This window comes from Daphnia pulicaria, chromosome 8, assembly GCF_021234035.1.
Source record: "Daphnia pulicaria isolate SC F1-1A chromosome 8, SC_F0-13Bv2, whole genome shotgun sequence".
NCBI lineage: Eukaryota > Metazoa > Arthropoda > Branchiopoda > Diplostraca > Daphniidae > Daphnia > Daphnia pulicaria.
In genome coordinates this window covers 14,029,634-14,051,078 of record NC_060920.1, presented here as the reverse complement: position 1 = coordinate 14,051,078, position 21,445 = coordinate 14,029,634, and the positions used below count along the sequence as shown (strand labels likewise).

The following is a 21,445-nucleotide window of genomic DNA, read 5'->3' as shown; positions in this document are numbered from 1 at the left end:
GAGAACAAAAAAGAAATGAAAATAACAATCACACAAAACAACAAAAAGCGTTCGGGTTAGAAAATATGAGCTCCTCGTTCTCGGTTTCCTCTGGCCGTGCCTATAAGACCGTCCTCCTCTTGTCTGTCCATTGTTGAAAAACACACCAGTGCTATTTATTTATCCCCCAAAGTAATTAGCCCGTCCTTCAATCCAAACCAACAAAAGCCAAAAAGTCATTTGTCAATTTCTTTCAATGCAAAAGGCCACGCAGGAAACGATTTCAAAGAATTTTCGTCAGACTTTTTCGACCCACCACGTGCGACTGTTTGACACCTCATTAACAATTAGAAGCGAATGGCACCGGCAAAAAGCAAAAAAAAAAAAGGGATGAAAGAACTTGTAGACTCATCATCAAGTCACAAAAAGAACTGAAAATGATGACCGTAGCGTAGCGTCTGGCTCTTCGTGTGACATATGCCGAAGAGAATTAGCGGCTACATGTCAACTTGAAAGTGTCACTAAAAGCTCTGGCCGTTGAAGTAGGGAGGAAGCTTATAAAAACAGATACAGCAGCAGGGCAGGCAGGGCAGAGACTGGATCGAAAATCCCCGTAGGAATGCTGAGGCCATTATCGCACACACGCCATTTTAATCTGTCAGGAGAGAAGCTTAGGCGTATGCCCGTAATGGAAAAGCGTCTCAAGAGTGTGTTTTTGTACGTTCAGAATTGAATAGAAGAGCTGAGGAGAATTTAAAAAAAGGCCGACCTGTTCTCTTTTTATCTGTTTAAATCCATCAAACGGCTAAACGAACAAATAGAATAGAAGCTGTTTGTTGCGGAGCAAATAATAAGAAATACACAGATTGAATTAGAAAAAAAAAATAGTTTCCAATGACAGGACGTCGTCACTTGAAAACTAACACCCTGCCACTGCCACCGCCCCCCATCGGAAATATTTAGAAAGTCTGCTAAGAGAAACCGGATGAGGGGGGAGTTTTGGTCTTAATTGGACTGGGAAGGTGTCTTGCCAAGCAGCAAAACGGAAGAAGAAGAGAAAAGAGGCAGTGCGTAACAAACAAGAAAAAAGTTGACAATTTTTTTTTTAAACGAAAAAAAAATGGTACCTCTTACGTTGTCTAGAGCCTAATTCGTTTCCAGTTGGCAGCCAAGCCAAGCCTATTATTGTTATTATGACACACTACTACTAGTCGTCGAGGAAAAAAGAAAAAAACGGGTCGTAGGGCAAAGAAATTAAAAATAAAGGTGCCTCTTCTTTTTTCTTTAATAACAAAAGAGGAGAAACACAAAACAAAAGGTAACTAAGGCTACTAGAAGCGAACCGCTACCAGAACCGATTTAGCAGCTCGTTATTCCTTTTCTCTTTCTCCACTTGTGGAGATGAGAAGATAACGACAAAAAAGAAAAAAGTAAACGGGGACGAGAGGCCAGCAGCAGAGAAACACATTGACGTCACACAGGGTTCGGTAAATTATCTCTCATAAATCTCGAGTCTTATTTCGTCCGCCTAGCCCCACAACTCGAGTGCCGGTTGAATACCATTCGCTTTTGAAACCAACATTTTCATCCAAAAGAAGCTCCCAGAGATAGGGGGTGTAATTCAACCGATTGGCTTTTCATGTATCAACATTTAATACAGCGACCGCAACCAACCGACAAACCGCGAAACAAACCCGTCTATAACCACAGTTAAAACCTTATCTTCCTCATCCAATCCATCCTCTTGTGTCCCCCTCTATAACTTTGTATACCGAGATTTCCCACACGAAGACCACAGACTAACACAATCTGACGGATTTCCATGATATGACGTCACACACACATACAATAAGACGGCAAACACAACAAGAGTCTCGAGAGCGTGACGGTCCGGCGTCCAGTCTCGGTCCAACATAGTCTGTAATATTTCATTGTTGTTATGCAAATTTTTTCCGTTTTCCCAGGTGGGATGCAACAACAACAACAACAACCTGCAAGAACTGCCTGACAGAAAGAAAAAAAAAAATGCCAACCAGTTTTTTCAACCTTTTCAGTGTCGGGCCATTATTTTCCTAGTTGTTTTCAGTCATGTAAAAGTTTCTTGTTTCTTTTTTCTAACAGGCTACGTCTAGCAGTACCGAGAGGGTCAAGAAACAAAGGTGCGGCCGATCGAAAAGAGTTTCTGATTGAACCGAATTAGGATGTGTGTGCTAACAAAACCGGTCGATTTCGCCTGACACAACTCTTATGGAATGCCGAGATGGTGAAATGTTGGAAAAAAGAGTCCGACTACTTACATGGGATTGGTGGTATTCCAATGGATATAGTGCATGCGAGTAGCTGTGGTAACGGTGGCCAGAGAAAGCGTTTCAACCGAAACGAGAAGTAGCAAAAGGAGCATGGGAGGCCAAGTCGGCCACCGGACGCTGCCGCAATGACAGCCGTAGCGTCTCCTCCACATCATCAACGACGATGTGGAGGTGGTGATTAAGGACGAATCTTCGATCCGCTCCGATGATGAGGCTAGCCGTTGATGATGTCGCACCATCTTGCTGATGTGTTTTGGGGGGGAGGAGGATATCGAAAAAGGCAACTTGGGCAACTAACACACTTCCGACGAAACACTTTCCGATTGAAGATGATTGAGCTTGTTTTGAACAAAAATTTCTCAACTTGAGCAAACCAAAAAAACAAAAACGAATTTTGAGCTTTTTTTTTTAAATTCAGAGTGAACCAATCCGAACGTCAGGTTGTAAAAAGGCCATGACCATAATCGATAAACTTTTGGTGGCAATTGTGGAATCGGCGAGCGAAAAAATAGTAAAGAAGAAATAAACTTTTTCAAGATAAACGTGTGTCCTTCAAAAAAATAAATTCCTGGTCTTAGAGTTGTTGTAAAGCCAATTCGAGAGAGAGTGTAAATCCGATCTTATTCAAAGTCTGGTTGACTTTTTCTTCATCGCACACGAATGGGAAACGAACAGACAAAACACACTTGACACACGATCAGAGAATATAACACAGCACACAAAATCCTGAAATGAAAAATAGCACTTATTTCAGAAGAGAAATGATGTATCTCTTTTACTAGCTTGTAAAAATAAGCGGGGAATGTGAGGAGCGAAGGGAAAACACGTCCGCAACCGTGCACATCTCACGACTGTGTGAGCTCTAGCCCTTCGGCACCGTTGGGCACTATCCCATGGCCGCCATAGCAGACAGCATTATTCCCCTATCCTTTCCTCCTCCTCCTCCTCCCTCCCTTCTTTCTTCTTTTTTTCCACCCTTCCTCTTCTTCTTCTGGTGTGGAGGGAAGCAGACGAATGAAAGGGGAGGAGCTTACATTTCTTTTCTGGTATAAAACAAACCCCGAGGCACATTGATTTCTTGCTCATCGAATAAGCAAAACTATGCGGGATTCTTCTTCTTCTTCTTCTTCTTACCCGCCTCTGGGGATGCCTTGACGCACACACACAACATTCTTCCAACAACAACAGCAGAAGATGCTTTCTGGTTATATACAACATGGTGGTTGCGCGACGACTCTTGGGCGACTCGCATCATAAAATTAACCGCCGTTTGCTACAGCTTTCCAATCGACTAGACTTTGATGTCATTTCACAATCATTATTGTTTGTTTTTTTTCGATCTAGAATTTGTTTTTTTAAATGATTATTTTTTTCTGGAAATATCAAACGGCCATCTTGGATATTTTTTTTCTTCTTCCTCCCACCTTTTCAAAAAAAAAATTTAGTTTTTCATTAGTGTGTGTGTCTACCTGCAGCATGGTCATTCCTTTTCAATCGTCTTTTGTCAATTCCTCCCCTTTTTTCGCGTTTAGTTTTCTCGCCTATTCCTTTTAATTTTTAAACTGAAAAGAATTAGATTTAATTGACCTTTTTCTCAAGTCATTAAATTCTATTGGATCTGGAGAAAAAACAACAACTGCGTGTTGATTCATTCTGTTACACGAAAAGCGGCTCATTTAAGTCTGTCAAAGGGAATTTCTTTCCATCCAATTCAATGGCGGACGACGTAGAGAGGGGGGGAGGGATGTGCTTTATTCATTGGCACGTCCTCTAGAGCCAAACGGGAAATGGAGCGGAGGTGTTAATGAGACCTCTGATTTCCCTACAAAATTGATTCAAATGAAATTCACACAACGTGCTAGCCCCTCAACGGATCTGGCCATGATTAGACGGGGGGCAGTGTCTAATTTGGTGACGATAAAAAATTTTTAAAAAAAGAGTTGATCATATAAAGAATTCTAGAGCGGAAGATTCAAAGAGAAAAATAAAACAAAAATTGGGTTGGTTTTCTTCTTAAACAAAAAGAAAGAAAATTCCAACCACTTCCTGTCGAGACCTATATTCTCCCTTATAATCCCCCGCTTTTCTCCGGGTGGGGGAGAGAGTAAAGAAAAAGCTAAAGGTGGTACACTCGAAATGATTCTCATTGGTTCATGGTAATGCGCCAAGTCAAATTTGGTGCGTGTGTGTGTATCCAACAGGTAGAAACAATAGGCCTATTTGTTTGGTAATGTGTAGTATAGACCGGGATTCTACACGCATGCGACTATATTTGTGCACTAACGGGACACACTCTATAAAGGAAGAAGAAGAAAAGAAGATTTTCTTCTGGGAAAAAAAGGGGTTTTCAAGTTACTAGAGACATGGTCGATCAGCTGTCCATAAACGGCGAACCACAAGGATAGATATATATAGTAGACCATGGAAAAGCATTAGGGTAAAAAGAGAAAAAAACTATGCGGGGGGTTTGTGCAGCAGTCGAGCACATGTATATATATTTCTACCTTCCATTTCGCCTGGCCAGCCAACCACCTCTCCATTTCGGTCTTCTTCCCCTCTCTCTATACGCGTATATTTTTAATAGACGTGGCAATATCCGAGGGTAGAGAGGAATATTACAAGAGAAGAAAAAAGGTACAGATCTTGTTTTATTTTTGTGAGAAGGGGGGGGACCATTCAAAAAAGAACGGCCTGGAGCACTCTCTATGAGCTAGTAGATGAATTCCTCAAGTTCATCTGCCTCTTTTTTTTTTCCCTTTACCTATAGCTATATTGCAAGAGTCAATTCAACAGGTATGTTGAGGGAACATTCTCCTCCTCCCCCTCTTTTTTTAAAAAAGAAAAAGTTACAAACAAAAATCAAGTCAAAAGTCTTTTTCTTATTTTATGGTCCTGTACCCCCCCCATCACCTTCCTTCCTTGCCCCCTTGGAAAAACACAGCCTAGATATATAATATAACTTGCAATCTATTTATATGAGGGGAGGAATTACATGTGTATCATATAAAAAGAAAAGAAACGATGAGGCCCACTCGAGAAGTAGAAGAAAAAAAGGCTTGCCGTGGGAACTCCATGCGTGCGCACCTTTTTTTTCTCGGTATCAAACGAAACAAAATTTTCTCTCTCCCGGAGAAGAATAACACTCGTCACCTTTCTCTCCTCCCGTTTTTTTTTCTTTTTCACTGTTTACAACTTGACGCCTGTGTGTAACTTGACGCCTTTTACCCTCCTGCTTTGCCCAGAAACAATTTTCTTTCCTCCCTTTAAAGCTTTTATGTTTCGACATATTAAGCGCTTTAGATTCGTTTTTTCCCCCACACACTCGTACGATTTTTTGGGTGAAAATATTTTCAATTCCAACCGATGATTTTGTTATGTCTCTGCTAGAGGAGTTGGCACGATAGCGCCAGGAAATTCACAACCGTGTCCATTCACACGCTACACATTTTGGTGTAGCCTCACAGAAACTTTTACTCTCGTCGCCAAAAAATAGAAAAAAATGCCCATCAAGTCAAAAGAAGAAGAAGAAGAAGTTAAAACTCAACTCTTTTGTTGTCTAAGAGTTTGTATCATGCGATGATGGACCGAGCTATAGAATATTATTACACACATCTGTGGTTAGACCCATCAGCTTGCAAACAGCCAATTAGTAGCCATCATATGTGCTATAGCAGCCAAAGCCAAAAAACAAAAAGGCTGCGAAGGATATACCTGTGAGCCGGTGCGCTCACAGTCTTACTAGATGGTGGAACCACTGTAATCTATCAATTGCCAAAGTTAAGGCTGTTGAGTCCTGTGTTATTAACAAGACGTGCGGGTCAGATGTTTCCCTTTTCTCTTGTGACGGATCGACTCTGACTCTCGGATGGAAACTGTGAATGTCTGCAGGGATGTCGAGAGGGGGGGAAGCAAACTTTCTTTCATTCTCCGAGCTGGAGAGAGAGAAGAAAAAATAAAATCATAAAAAAGTTTTTTCTCACACAAGCAACTAGTCGAAAAAACGAGAGAGAAGCACAGCGACTCTCTGCCAGTTTAACGGGGGGAAGAAGAAGGTCATCATCATCGTGAAGAGAGTGAGAGCAAAAGGCAATGAGGAATTCGAGTTGTGTCTAAAGTCTCCGGTGAACTCTTGGCAGGATTTGGTAAGACGGGCAACGATCACTCACGGACAGCAATTACCGCCATCAGCTAATGATATAGTCATGATATGAACCACAGCGCTGCGCTCGGTTCTTTATATACGTAGACGATGATCGAATTGAAATGCTTATAATGCCGTTAAACTGCCGTGCTCCTTCCTATATACATATATGAAATAATACACACACACACACGGCAATAATAAAAAAAAAGAAAAGCAGATGGAACCCGCAGAGAGAAACGAAGGAAATTTGTGAGAAACCGTCATGTCGCTCAACGGTTCTCCTTTTGAATGATTCTATCCGGCCCGCGGATGAACTCTCTCTCTTACCGTTTGCTGTGATAGGACCCGGACCCGAGTCCGGAAAGCACGTTTTTTGTTTTGTTCCATTCATGTTCTTCTCGTCTTAACTTTTTCCAGCCGATATTATATACATATAATACATTGTTTCTTTTAAATGTTACCGTGAGCCGGCTGCGATCTAAGTCTCAACAAGCAGATTGTGTGTGGCCAGGAGGTTACTTACCTATAAAACGACACAAAACAAACAAGAGAATGAGATTAGAAAACATATTTTTTTTTTTGTTGGTTATATAAGGGTAATTATTATTTTAAACGCAGACAACTAACACACAAATATTTCTCCACATGTTTAAAGAATACAACTGGCCGGTATTCGATTCATCATTCAAACGGTCGTATTATATGTGTGTAGGCCCTCATCCGCCAGCGCCAACAGAACGTTTATTTAAAATTGGTGAGGCTTGTATAGTTTCCTGCTCAGGTGTGTGTGTGTTGTAGTCCATTTCCGACAGCCCAGCCGCTTTTATCGCGTTCCTCATCTCCTTTTATTTTTTTTCGGTGGAAAATAAAGCCCATAGATATTATATCTGCCGATACAATCAAGGGAGCGATAGATATATTCTCTCGTTTCACCTGATACAACATCATTCATTTGATTTTGTCAATCGTTCCACGAAACGTGTCCCGCGTGATTCGATCTGACTCCACAATGATTCGATATTCACCAACCCTATTCAAATTACATTTTTCAACCAAAACAAAACAAAACAAAAAAAAACGTGCGTTATTTTTTGCTATATCCAAGTTTCTTAGATGGGGTAACCCTAGACACACGCACTGGTCTCGACCTTGCCAGCAATGAACTTTGAACCTCTTCTCTAGTGGGCGGATTCCGAGGATGGATGGATGTGGATGGATCATGAGAAAAAAAGGCGAGAAAAACAAAAGAGGCCTGTACATGTATAGATGTGACGGACACAAAATGAAGAGCAGCTAGCACGTCTGTCGAAAAATACACGACGCCAAAAGGAAATGAGAAAAAGAACAAGGGGGCCGTCGAATGGAAGAACAACAACAACTTTCCACTCTCCGCGTTTTCCCATCTCAAAATGGCGATGGGAGAAGAAGAACTTTCTTTTAAGGTATAGGCGACAGCAACAACCCGAAAAAACAAGTGGAGCAAACTCGTTTCGATGTTGTTTGTTGGATGAGATGACGGCCGTCGTTCACCTTGGCTTTAACACCGAATTAAATGAAATCAATGATGATTGTTGCACGAGAATTTGCGTCTAATGATTGCGCCATCTTTTCCAGCACATTCTCCGAAGGTGAAAGTCTCATCACAAATGATTAGTCCCTCTAATATACGACACCGAGAGAGAAGAAAACAAAAAAAAAAAGCCGTGCGTATTATTGTGTGTGTGACCTTTTCATCAAGCTGCTGCTGCTGCTGCCGGGATGGCACGACGCGACGACTTTGTAATTTGCACACGCTCTAATAACTATGACGCCATTTCCTTTTTTTTTTTTTCCTTTTTTCGAGTTTTGTTTCAATTCCTTTACGACTTTGTAGGCGAACACCGGTGATTACGGTTGAGGAGATGGCAGCGTTTCCCCCCCGTGCGTGCCCTAATGTCTACTACGCTTTCTACACTATATATAGGGGGCCGCCGCCACCGCCCGAGCTGCTCATCTGTTTGCCTCTCATCAACCCCCCCAAGCCACCCTTTTCTTTTTTTCTTGGCTAAAGCACTTAGCCACATGAAACTTTGGTCTTTTTTTTTTTCACTAAATTATCACAGCAGCAAAGTTTCCCCGCCGGTTCGGAAATAGAATGTTGGGACGCGACACCTTGCAAAGTATATATGTATATATGGAAAGGAAAAACAGCTGTACAATAAATATGTATCGTATCATGAAGCTGCTAACTATATATGATAGGCTGGCATTTGGGGTGGGTTTTGTTATTTATTTTTTAACGGCGGTAAAGTATGACTTTAGGCCGTCCTTGTTGTGTGCTGTTTGTGTCTATACGTGTGCTCTATTGCGAGAGGGAAACCCAGATATCCATTTGGCCCTATAAGAAAAAAGTCGTAACAGCCACATACACACAGCACAGCCACACGGGAGAGCAGCAGGAAGAAACAATCCGAAATGGCCATGTAATTAAGGACGCGTAAATTTTTACCGTCGTTAAAGAGAAAGAAAAACATCACATGGCCAAAGCACAAAAGAAAACCAACGACGACGACAAAAAATTAAGGCCCCCCTTTTCTTTTAATCTCCATTTGAAAAGAAAATATGGGGGAAGCTCCTAACAAATTTAAGGAGCTATAGGAGAAAGAAAGATGTGGCTCTTGTTTTTACTTCGTTTTACCGGCAGACCGACGGCCATAAATAAGGTCACGACATCGTGAGCGTGTAGGCACGTGAGTTCTTCTTCCAGCGACACTCTTTACAAGCTAGAAGAAAACAAAGTGACTACTTCTTTTCGGTCTTCAATAATTCAAAAATTTAAAGAAAAATAAAAGGGCAAGAGTTAATGGAGAAGGGTCTCTTTTCATTTTACCTGGAAAAATATACATCCAAGAAAGAAGAAGACTGGTATATCCATTTACCAGACCACATCTGGTAAGGAGGAGAGGGGGGTTCGATGCGCCATATCCCCTTTGCGGACATTATTATATTGGGACACGGAGCGACTACTTCAAGGCGATGATTTGAACTAGAGAGAAAGACATTGGAGGGGGTATACTATACTATCCATTCATTTCCTGGTGCAGCGAAACACAATGAAGCCGCGACCGACCCCAAACGACTATACAGTTAAAGCTTTGATGATAATGAACCAGTAACAAGACTTGAAATGATGATGTACTAGAACACACCAGCAGCCAACTTTGGGAAAGAAGAGAAGAAGAAGAAGAAATATATATAAAAGATAGATATATATCCTCTGAGCTTACGGAGAGATAGACAAACAAAACCCTCGCAACAATGCGCGCACACACATATGGGGGCCAGCAGCAGCAGCAGCTAAGCTAAGCAGATCGTGATTCTCGTGTATCCCTCCGGGTGATGATGATGACACACGACACTCGAAAAAGAATCTCTTTCTCCCTCTCTCTCTCTCGACTAGAGTAGTATATAGTACCAGTGAGTGTACGTGCACATTAGATTGTTTGGGAGAGAGAGAGAGAGAGACGGAGAAGTGAAACCGCAGATGGGACGATTGGGCACAGCGAAAACCGAACCCACAGCAAACACACACACAACTCGGATTCGCTCGATTAAGATTAATAAGAAGTTTGCCGTTACCAACCGAAAGGCGAGTGTGTCTTCATCACAACACACGTATTAATATATCTTTTGTTTTATGAGTATTAGATTGGTCCGAGTTGTCCCTGGCGGAAAATTGGTTTTCTGTTTCGATTTGAAAAGATTTTTTTTGAAAATGCCGCTCCCACCAGTCTTTGGTTGCGACCGAAAAAAATTAAGGCTGACGCGTTTTATAAGATGTGTGTGTGTGTAAATATATATATGTTCGTTCTTATTTCCTTGTCGGTCCAACTTTAAAAAAAAAAGCTGAATCTCTACTCCACTCATCGATGGACGAAAAGAGATAAGAAGAAACTGGTAGAAGAAGAAGAAGAAGGGGGGCAGGTCTTTGCACTCGCGGTGCTATAGTCTGGACAGATGGAATATAACGCTTGCTACACACATTCTTATCTCTATCGACGCTCATGTTATCTTCTCTCTCTCTGCTGAATAAAAGAGAGAGAGATCCGTTTGGCCTCCAAGTTGAAGGACTCGCAGCAGTGCAACATTTGGCGCGGGACCAATGAGCCGTGTCAAAATCATCTCACGCCGCTTCGGTGTTGTGGAATAAATAATCGGTTGAATGGAAATCAATTTTCCCTCCTTTCAATTTATTGTATAGAGAGGTACCGGTACGTATATCTACTATATATACAATATGCGGTGTACATGTTCAATAATTTTTTTTCTTCTTTTTCGCTTTTCGGGTTAGCCGGAAAAAGTCGAGAGGAGGAAAAATTGGAAAGAAGAAAAGGTGCAAGGGCCATGTCGCTCGGCATGTCTCCGACATGGCAGCTAGCACACGAAGATATCCATCATTTCGGCTCAATGTACACACACATGTACAACATTTCGGGGGAGGGGTATATATCCAATGAGAGAAGGAGGGAAAAATAAAAAGCGCATTCTGGTGTGCTTGTATACGATTTCATGAAGCGCAGCGCAATCTGACAGGGGGTGTACTGGTGTAGGGAGAGAGACCCTTTTTTGGCCCCCGCCAAGTCTGACAAACTTTTTTTCTTTTCTTCCAGGGGAGAGAGCCTTGCAGTGCGTTACAAATCAGCAGACAAAAGCGAGTTACCCAACAAAAGAATGAGCAACAACAAACCATATCGACTCTCTCTCCCACCCAGGAAATTTCTCAAGAGAGTCAGGACAAAACTTTGTCCTTCTCTTTTTTCTCTTTATCCTGATAAATATTGGACAGTATACACTGGGCGGCGATTCGATCGACTCCGGGGTTCGAATTTGTTAACTTGCGGGTTTGTCAGTATAAGTATATAACGTGGCATGTCATTGACGCCTCAATGGATCGCGATGGCAACCAGCGTAATGAGAGTCGCGGTGCACACAAGACCCGGATCATCTCGAGAACCGACGTAGGGAAGAAAAAATATTTTTAAAAAAGTCGATGCACAAACGAGCGGTCTCACACAGAGGAGAACTCGAATGACGACGAGTAATTTGTGTTCAGAAAAGAAGATAAGAGTGAAAGAGATGAAGGGACTACTACTACATCACAAGTTCCAGCATATATCGGTATAATTGTTCAAGTATCTGCTGCACCGCCGTATTATGTCTTTCTCTCCATTTCAGAGAGAAAGTCAAAAACAAAAGCCAGTCAACCGTCGCCAAAAACCCCAACCCAGTTTCTTTTTTGTTTTGGGGGGATATAGACGGACGAAAGAAAAAGCCGCGTGCCGGCCCGCTGACTTCCAGGACTCCTATAAGCCCCAGCGATGAGCCGAAGAGACGACGACCGAGCAAACGGAGGGGAAAGAAATGAGGAGAGCACTCTTCAAGTCGTTAATTATTGACCCCCTGAAGATGCCGAAAAAGATGGTGAAATAGAAGCAAAATGCACAGGGGGGACTACCCCGGCGGAAAGGAGGAGCCAAACACGCACAGCCGGGTTCATGTTCAAGAAGCTGGAAATAGAAAGCGGATTTTCCATAGAGCTCTACTCCCCACCACTATGGGCAAACGGTAGAATAGAATAGAATAGAATAGAATATAGACGGATACTATACATAGGCGGTGCTCTGGCTATGCCATTAGCCGGCCAGCCTGCTGGAGAAAAGAAAAAAAAAGGGAACAACAAACGGTCCGGATCAAAATTAAGTAAAAAATAAAAAATATATAAGCCAGTCAAAGATGAAGGGAGTCTCTCAGAGTCAAAAAGGAAAAAAAAAAGGTATACACATAAGAAAAAAAATTTAAAAAGGGAACCTTGAAGAAGGATTGGGGAATATAAGTTATACACCAAACTCCATTCACTCTGTTGTATACTCTCTGTGTGTGTGTGTGTGTGACCCCCCGTCCATTTTGACTTGAAAAAAAAACCTTTGACCATCGATTGATTGGCGGGGGTTATTTCCCTAAAGTCTGGTCAACCGAAACGAACCGGTCGGTAGAAAAATCTAAGAAAGAAAAGCAAAGCAAAGCCAAAAAGAAAAAGAAAAAGAGCCTTTCAATCTCTTTTGTGTCTGTCGACCAAACGTTTCGACTCAACAGGGGTGTTGATCACTGTTATTGACCAGCAGAGCAGAGCAGAGAGCACAGCCCTGGCAGCCATTCTTTGATTCTTTTGACTGTTTCAACAACCACCTTTTAACCACCTTGTCCATAGTCCTCAAGAAGAAGAAGAAGAAGATAATACACAAACAATATGTAGACATGTAGGTTGGGCGCAAGTGGGGGGAAAAAAAACCAAACTTTAACAGTATATTATAACGGATGCGCCAGCAATAGACTGTGCAGGTTGTCATTAAACTATTCGTCAGGTATTTAAGAAAAGAGTAAGTACTACCCGCTTTTTTTTTGTTTTGTTCGGGCAAGAGATGTAGTTGATCACGGCAGAAGAGGCGTTCCTCCCGTGTACACACACACACACAGAAATGCGATGGTGGGAATGCCAGGAATTTCGTGTAAAGGCAAAAAGGCAGGAATGAAATAAACGGCCGCGGAACCATATCAAACCATTTGATTTATTGCGAGGCGCCAAGGAAAATGTAAGAAGAAGAAGATGCGCCTTTTTCTCCAAAAGCTCTCAATCATCACGTATCTTCTTCTCATGTACGGATGATGGAGTGGCACCGACTTATGGAAGACATTGAAGATAATTTCATTCCTTTTGGCCCTCCCCCACCACTTGATTTGCCTCTCTATTCCCCCAGCGCGCGTTATTGTCTTATAGACGTGCAGCGTAATACATATAAACCACCACCACGAGCCAACGAGGATCGTACACAGTCGGGAGGGGGGGGGGGGGAAACTGTTGAAACGAAAAGGGAAAAAACGTTGATTTATATTGACGTGAACCGCTCAGAGTCAATCACAAGGATTTTTCTTTTTCTTCTTTTTGTCTATAAGACCACAAAGATATTTTCTCCCTTTTCTCTTAGAGATGTGGATTATTATAAAGAGTCCCGTCTATACCCGACGGAACCAGCGGGAGGTTTCCTCTCAAGCAGACAGAAAAAAAGAAAAAACTTGAGCTCGGACCTAAAAGGGAATATATAGACAGTCAAGATCATTGGTTACTGGGTCTTACAACCGGAGGAACAGATGATACAGTCAACAAGGTATACGTACATCAAGACGGAAGAAAAAGGAGGGGTACAGCTTTCAACCCCCCCGTCGTCGTTAGTATAACCCCCTTATATTCCTCTTCTCTCTCCAGCAAGCTCGGAAACTTGTGAATTCATTTCAGACCCCGAAGAAGTGGAGGAATGTGTACTCCATTAACATGACCATTTTCTCTTCTTATATTTAATTAAGCCAAGCTCACACAGCAGTGAGTACAGTACACACACTACTCTCCCCTGCTGACTGTCGGATGGCGAATGGAACAGGACACGCTCCTATACTATATACCCCCTCGGACCTGACTGGTATATAGGCAAAGAGGAGAGAGTGTTAAGTATCGGAATATTGGGAAACTTTGGCCGACATGTGTTGACCTCGGCAAGTGACCTCTTTCAAGCTGCAGCAGATGTTGGTTTCCCCGAAATAATTTTTATTTGTGTTTGTCGGAGCCGAGGAATATAGAAAAGGGAATAAAGGGCTCGAAATTCTCACCAGCGGACACGCGTTCGCCATCACATAACTTCCGCCATAAAGTTCGAGACGATAATCAAGCCGCTTGTACACTCACAGAGCCAACAAGTACTGCTTAAGATGTTTATCTTTAGAGTTACCACCGCTGGTATATATATTACAATTTCCAAAGGGAGAATTCGGTTGACAGTCGTGTTAGAGAGGCTTTTTTTTCTCTTTTTTCCCAAGGCGCGTTCAATTTCATTCGTTCAAAACCATTGGGGAATAATCAGGCCAGCGGTTAGATCGAGCGATTGCGACCGCTTGTTCAACAAACTCTCTCCTTATGCAAACGAGTAAATCGCCAATCGTTCCACTTTCCATATTCGTTCTCCATCCGACATTTTATTCGAATTTGATTCTTTATTTTTCTCGCCCCGGTTCGTCACGAATTTCCCTATAGACGCTTGCGGGAAAATCGCCGATAGTGAGCAGAAAGGGCATCAAATAACAATACAGACTGTTAAAGTCTCTCTTTAATATTCAAAAGGGTTCCTGCATAGGGGGTTGGGATAGTGCGGTTCTACAGTGTTAATTGGATTGCATCTCATTTTCAAGGGAGAAAATTTACGCGCGTAAGAAGAAGAACAAGACCCTACATGGGGATATCGAGTTTCCGTCGTCCATATAGTATCCCGCAACTCCTTTTATTTTCTCCCTTTTGTCTTGAGCGTTTTTCAGCGAGGGGACACACAGCAAGCAGGAGGTCCGTTCCTTTTGTTTTAACACACATATCCTTCATCATCTTGTTCACCCCTTTTTCTGACATATTAGAATACTTCTTGTATTATACAGTCCCTCATCTTCTTTCGCACAAGCTAGCTCCCGCCAAGTTCTCACCAAAGACTAGAAAGAGAGACTAGACTTTTCTTTTGAAAAAAATTATACAAAAAATTTTGTCCGGGAAAAAAATAAAAAAGAATATCTCAAAGACCAGAGCGGTCGGAGAGCTGGAACGAGTGCGCGCAATTCCGTTCGAGTGAAGATGAGACAATGGAGGGGAGGGAGAAAAAGTTCTCCAACGCTTTTTTCTTTTTTCTCTTGGCGATATATACGAGCGTGATCCAGTCCGTTCTACTCATCCATTGGTAATACACTCTCTATCTTTAAGGAGAAAACAAAAGAAGGTGATAGATGACGATGCTTTAATTGAAGCATCCAAGAGAGAGAGAGAGTCTTTTTCTCCCCTTTTGGAAGAAGAAGAAGAAGAAGTGGGCGTCTATATACTCTTTGCTGACAAACTTTTTTCTGATGGCGGTTGCTGCTGGTTTGCTGCCGGACTCTCGGGGCTTCATTTCCGCTGGACGAAAAACACATCACCTCCCAACACTGCTCTTATCGCAAGCGTAATACAAACGTACGGGGGTAACGAAGAAAACAGAAAAGGGGGAGCAACAAAAATTGGGAGATTGTAGTTTGCCAAATTGGATTCGGTTCCCCTTGATGACGGACTTTCGACCCCTTTCTATATATAATGCTACTAAAGGTGATTCCGTCCGAGAACCAGCCAGCGGATTACAAGTTTTTTCTACATCAGAAACTTGTTCTTTGTGAGACTTATACCCTTGAAAGTTGGACGGACGGACGCACCCACCAAAGAGGAAGAAGTGAACGACACACATGACTTGTGTGTGTGTGTGTGTGTCGCATGCCACTGGCATATCGATATCGTCAGCACCAAAAACAAAAGGCATAAGCAAAGTTGAAGTCAGGCGGAAGTCCGACGGAAGTCACGTGACCTGCCGGAATTGAAGATTTCGGTTTCCGCAAACAGAAAAGAAAATTCGGCCGAGGGTCAACCGGCCGCCGCCGTCGGCGAAAAGTGCGCTTTCTTGTTTGCCATCGACCAATTGAATCAACATAGACATTTACCATCAAAGGCACACTTCTCTTGTTGGCGGATGGGACGGAAAAGGGTTCGGAAAAAATATTCTAAACAGACGAGTAAAAGTTGAGAAGTAGAAAAAAGGGCGACAGACGAGAGAGAGAGTAGATAGTTGATCAACTCTTGTGTATACATGTCGTCCCCTGTCCTGTGTGTTTGGGCGACCGGAAACCAGAACTTGATGAGCTCAGACAAGGATGTAAAAGGGTTGACTCAATATTTGAATAACGTGCGCTATCCGGCACCAAGTGGGGGGGGGGGGGGGAGATAGTTCTACACTAGTATAGATGAGTTCATATTTCTTCATCATTTCTAACCATCCGCCGCTATCCTATTCTGTGCAAACAGGACAATCGGTGTGGTGGGAGCTGCTGAGGTCATCCGACACCTACGACAAAGATGACGACAATTTTGGTTGAAATTCAAATCGACGTTCATTCATTCTTTCACTCATTCAAGTGGTTAGTGGTTATTATTCACACCCATTCAGGATATGGGTGTTTTGTGTTTGTCTGTCCCTCATCGCCTTTAACCTTTTTTTTTCTTCTTCTTTTTTCCCTTCAAATAAAAATATAAAATACGTGTCGCCCGACAGATGGTCTATAAATATAATGGAATTACACAAACAATCAACAGGGACTACAGCGCATATAGAGGCCCTTTTCTTTCTCTCTCGTTTTATTTGTTGGTGTGTCGAATGTGCAAAAGCACTTTACTGGAATCGCCATTTGAGGTTGAGTGATGATAGCCCCTCACCACCACCACGGCCGCCATAAAAAAGAAGAAGAGACACAGCGCATATATACAAGCGGCTCAGGAGGAAAGAGGATGAATAAGAAAATATACACTAAGCTATTTTAATGGGCCTTGGCAACTCCTCCCTGCCGAGAGAGAGAGAGTGGGAAAAAAAAGGTGGGATGAATAAGAAAAACGACAGAGTCTTCTCTTCTTGTACACAACAAATTGAAATCAATCAAACCATCAAAAGAATCCTTGGGCTAGCAGAACACATTTTCGGAATAATATTTCTCACGTTTTTTTTTTTTTTTTTTCACGATGGAGTCGTCAAAATGTCGCAGACCGTCATCAACTTTTCCCTGAATTGACAAGTAAGAAGCGCGTGATTGCCGGTCTGCGGGGGACAAAATCCCCCACCATAAAATTGCAAGGTAATGCTGCCGTGGTGAATTACCGACGGAGACAAAAGAATATGCGAAATAAAAACGTGTTAAGAGGTGCACTTTAGAATCGTGACGGAAAACCAACGAGTTATGTTTTTTTCTTTTCTTTTACAACGAAAAATTATGATGATGTAACAAGCAAGAAAGAGATGGGAAGGTGGAAAATTTTTTTGTTTCAGATGTCAAAAAGGGTTAAAAAACGTTCAAGTTAATCTCGCGGAAGGAGACACAGCTCGTGGATCAAAAACTGGAACCGATTGGGTCACGAGAAGAAAAAGAAAAAAGGGGGAAACATCTGGAATGTATTTGACGGTGTACATTACTCAACTTCATCCATCATTTCCTGGGCCACAGCCCTAGAGGTGACACGACTTGCTGGACGACTATAACACACCAGATATATAAGAATATATGGAATCTCCATACGTCTTTTTTTTTTTTAAAAGAAAAAGTTTTTAAAATCTATACGATTTCTTCCTCAAAATACATATATATAAACATACGAAGACACGCCGATAGTTATTCTATAATTTTTTCCTTGAGGCGTAAAAAAAGGTGCATAATCATGCGGAAAATTTCTCGATTATTTCGCATAAAATGACGGCAGATTGAAATTCACTCGAAGGAATTTTTGGAAATGCATTATTCAATATTTTATTGGCCAGAGTCTATAAAAAAAAAATGCATTGACGCCCATTGCGTTTTTTCCCCCTTTTTTTTCTATTGGTTTAATCATTACGCCATCTGCTCCAGGCCCGGCCACAAAGTCCCAAACCGTTTCACACACTCACACACACCAAAAATGATTTTTCTTCCCTTTTTTTTTTCTCCCCAATTTTCTCTCCTTTTTCGAAATGCCTCAGCCTAGCTGATTGTGTGTAGAGATGATGATGAAAGGACGCGAGCAGCATCTAAGAGAGACGAAACACATTTCCCACCAATGTTTCTCTTTTCGTTGCCAGTAACGGATAATAATTTTCGGCTGTACCTCTCCTTTCTTTTTACGATCAAAACAACAACATCTCGAAAGAAAAAGAAAAAAAGAAAACGATATAAGAAAAGAAACCCATACGGCCCGCCTCTCTAACTCTTCGGGTAATCATCAGTGGGCCGGGTAGGAAAAAAAAAAGAGACAGAGGGCGAAGTATATAGACACACACACATACAAGAGATGAGTATGTACGTTCAAGGAATGTGTGTGTGTCGATGATTTCCCAGCCGAAGAAGATGCTGGTTCTCTACTTTCTCATCATCTAATACAGCACTCGTGAGGAGGAGACTTTCTCAAGAGTCCCTTTGGTGCTTTGCTGATGCTCTTTGATATTCACCATATATATCTAGTAGACTGATCAATTGCCTTTGGTCCTTTTCTTTCCGCTTCTCTCTCCCCGCGAGAGAGAAGGAATCAAAAAGTGATGTGCAACAAAGTGTATAGAAGAGTGACCGTCTCAACTTGTTATCTCGTTTGGGAGACCAAACGAACCGAAAAAAGAAATGGTCAAATGGACGCAGATGACCGCCAATGCTTTGGCCAGCCAGTGGGTCCGGCATATATTTAAACGACGAGACTAGAATGATTTCGCGATTCTTTGAATCCTCTCTCTCTCTCTTCTCTCTATCGAAAAAAGAAAACCCATCGGGCACATTTCGGTTGGCTCGTATTTTTGCATAATGCAAAAGACGCCAAAACCCTGTGGGATTTTTTTTTTTTTTTTAGGTTTTTTAATTCTTCTGCGTCGGTGCACTCAACTAACTGCGGTACTGGTAACAAATCGGCGCAGTCAACGGCGGGATAGGGTCAAACGGCCAAGCAGCAAAGAGCATCATACGTCACCGCTGTATAGACGGAGTGGGAAGAAAGGAAATCGATCTTTTGGCTGGCTCCTTGATTTGATTTTTGGGCTTCCCGTTTGAACGCGCGCATTATCGAATGCAACAGCAGCGAGCAGCCACATCTCATATCGTTGCGATATGCCCGCCAGTCAAGTCACTGCTACAGCTCCGGATTGCGGTCGGCGTAAGACACGCAACAAAGCGAGATGGTAAAGTCACGCATCGACATCAGTTCGAGCCCAGCCAGCTCGCTACAGTTGTTGTAAAAGCAAACGCAAATGCTGTGTGAATAAATTGCCCTTCGGTCGGTCGGGTGGGGGGAGATTTAACGGGGCAGCAGCAGCAGTAGCAGCAGCCGGTCGATTGGCTGCTGCTGGCCTCGATCGCCGTCCTTATTTTAAAAAAATTCTCCAGTCAGACGAACCCAAAAGGGGTAGAGATAATCCACAAAAAATGACTGGAAGGAGGAAATATAGACTCTCATCGTCTATACAGCAGCCTGGGAATCGTGATTTGCATGGGATTGTGTCTAACTATCGAAAATACAACGCCGAGAAAATGGGCGAGATGCATCCCGCGTGATATGTCCAGTAGCAGCGGTACGTTATCATTAGCAGGTTATGGGGTATTATAGGTTCGACTCTCTATAGGAGCCAGGAGATCATCAAGCGGCGTTCGATATGTTCACAGGGGCGAGTCGAATAGAGTGAAGAAAAAGAGAAGAGAATATCTGATGATGTTGATGATGCGCGTGAGAAAAAAAAAAAAATTGTCCGTGTCGGTAGATACAACAACAACAACAACAGCAACAACGGCGGCGGCGGCGGCGGTTGCCGGTGCTGTGTGGAGGCGGCCAGGAAATCGCATCATTGATGAATTCGATTCAGGTATCTCGAGGCGCTCCTTAATTTTTTCTCTCCTGTTGTTGTTGTTGCTGTTGTTGCAATGATGCGCGCCCGATAATCACTGATGCCCGACCCCATCCAGCAGACAGGGTAATCTTCCACCTCTAATTGGCCGAGTGCTATATTATAATGGGAGATGATGGCTCTTGATGATGAGGTGGGAAGGTTGCACCGGTCTTGCGTGGGGGGGGGGGGGGGTTGTGGGGGGTTTTTTCTATCTCTTTTCAAAAAGACAGTATCACGTACACACATTGAGCTTTTTTTTTCTGTTCGGGGTGGAGAGAGATTATAATTCAATAGTGCACGTGATTTGAAAGTTTTCTTATAATACATGGCCGCACTTGATGAGCTTTGGCTTTTTTTTCTTCTACCTTTATATTCTTTGTCTTCTTCTTCTTCTATGGATAAGATCCATCAGGCAAATGGGTGTTGCTTTTTTCTCGTGTGTGTTTTTTTGTTTTTTTTTTTTGCTTTTCCAATTTCTTCTATCTCGCCTGTAAGTATTTCTCTTCTTTGTTTCTTCAACTCGGCCCTGCTCTTTGGGAGAGAGATTATTGGCCCAAGACGAGCGACGCAAAGGGGGAACGAAAAGAGGAAGAAAGAGGCTCCTCTAAAACAGTTGGATTGCTGTGACTGAGCTGGGGCTTTATACAAGCCAAAACACAACGCGGTCAGAGAGCCCACAAGAGATAAGCATATAATTCCGAGGGATGTCGCCGTAAAATCGTGACTGGAAATGAAGAAACGAATAGAAGGAAAAGACGAGACGACGGAGAAGAGAGAGAGAGAGGTGAGATGGGAATAGGACGACAACTGCTGGAAATGTTTGTCCCCCCCCCCTCCCGACAGTCAGCAGCAGCAGCAGAGATGAGAAGAAAGAAAGAAGAAGCCAATCCATAGATGGGCAGGAAACTGGCAGCGCACATCGGCCGCAACACAACAGATACCAAGGTCTCGTGACACAGAAAACAAAACCAAAAATATAAAAAAAAAAGGATCCAAGTTCAGACTCCTTTTTTCTTTGGTTGGCTGGTCTTTTACTACGACTACTGCTCCTACCGCTGCGGCTGCCTGCACGTTCTTGTCAACGGACTCTTCAATCATTCAAAAGATGAGAATTGTCCTCGTTAATCAAACAAACTTTACGCAGGAGAGGCTCAAGAAAAAAAAAACCCAAAAGAAAACAGGGGAAATTATTATCACGTCCGATAATCAAAAAAAAAATTTTTTATCTTGTTCCGAAATTTTCCAAAAAATAAAAATAAAAGGGGGGTTGAAATTAAATTTCATAAAGCCAAGAAACAAAAAAAAAAAAAAGAACACACAAAAAAGGAGCTGTCATATGCGCCCGTACCCAAAAAACCCGAATTGTCTTCTTCCTTCTTCGTCTGCTGTCGTCGGAAATTTCTACGTGAAAGAATGCACGATAAACGGACTGGCTCGCTCTCTGAGCGCTCCGCCCCATCGTGGAACGAATAAATCATCGGCACCAC

General features: G+C 42.5%; 1 protein-coding gene and 1 long non-coding RNA gene across 4 annotated transcripts in view; both read right to left on the bottom strand.

Moving 5' to 3' along the window:
• The window catches only part of LOC124312141 (ephrin-A5-like), a 130,019-nt gene that overhangs the window by 17,969 nt on the left and 90,605 nt on the right, over window positions 1–21,445 (bottom strand). Inside the window, exon 1 of one of the 3 annotated variants that reach the window (XM_046776631.1) lies at window positions 2,277–3,203. The exons of 1 other annotated variant lie outside the window; for it this stretch is intronic. In XM_046776631.1, coding sequence (XP_046632587.1) covers window positions 2,277–2,527 — 251 coding nt within the window. In that variant the 5' untranslated portion in view covers window positions 2,528–3,203. Of the gene's footprint in view, window positions 1–2,276; window positions 3,204–21,445 lie in introns of those variants that run through there. One more of the 3 variants, XM_046776630.1, reaches the window with a different exon arrangement.
• Window positions 6,881–21,445, bottom strand: part of LOC124312250 — a 56,513-nt gene continuing 41,948 nt past the window's right edge. The window contains exon 2 of the long non-coding RNA XR_006910447.1: window positions 6,881–6,955. This is a non-coding gene — a long non-coding RNA (uncharacterized LOC124312250). The remainder of the gene's footprint in view (window positions 6,956–21,445) is intronic.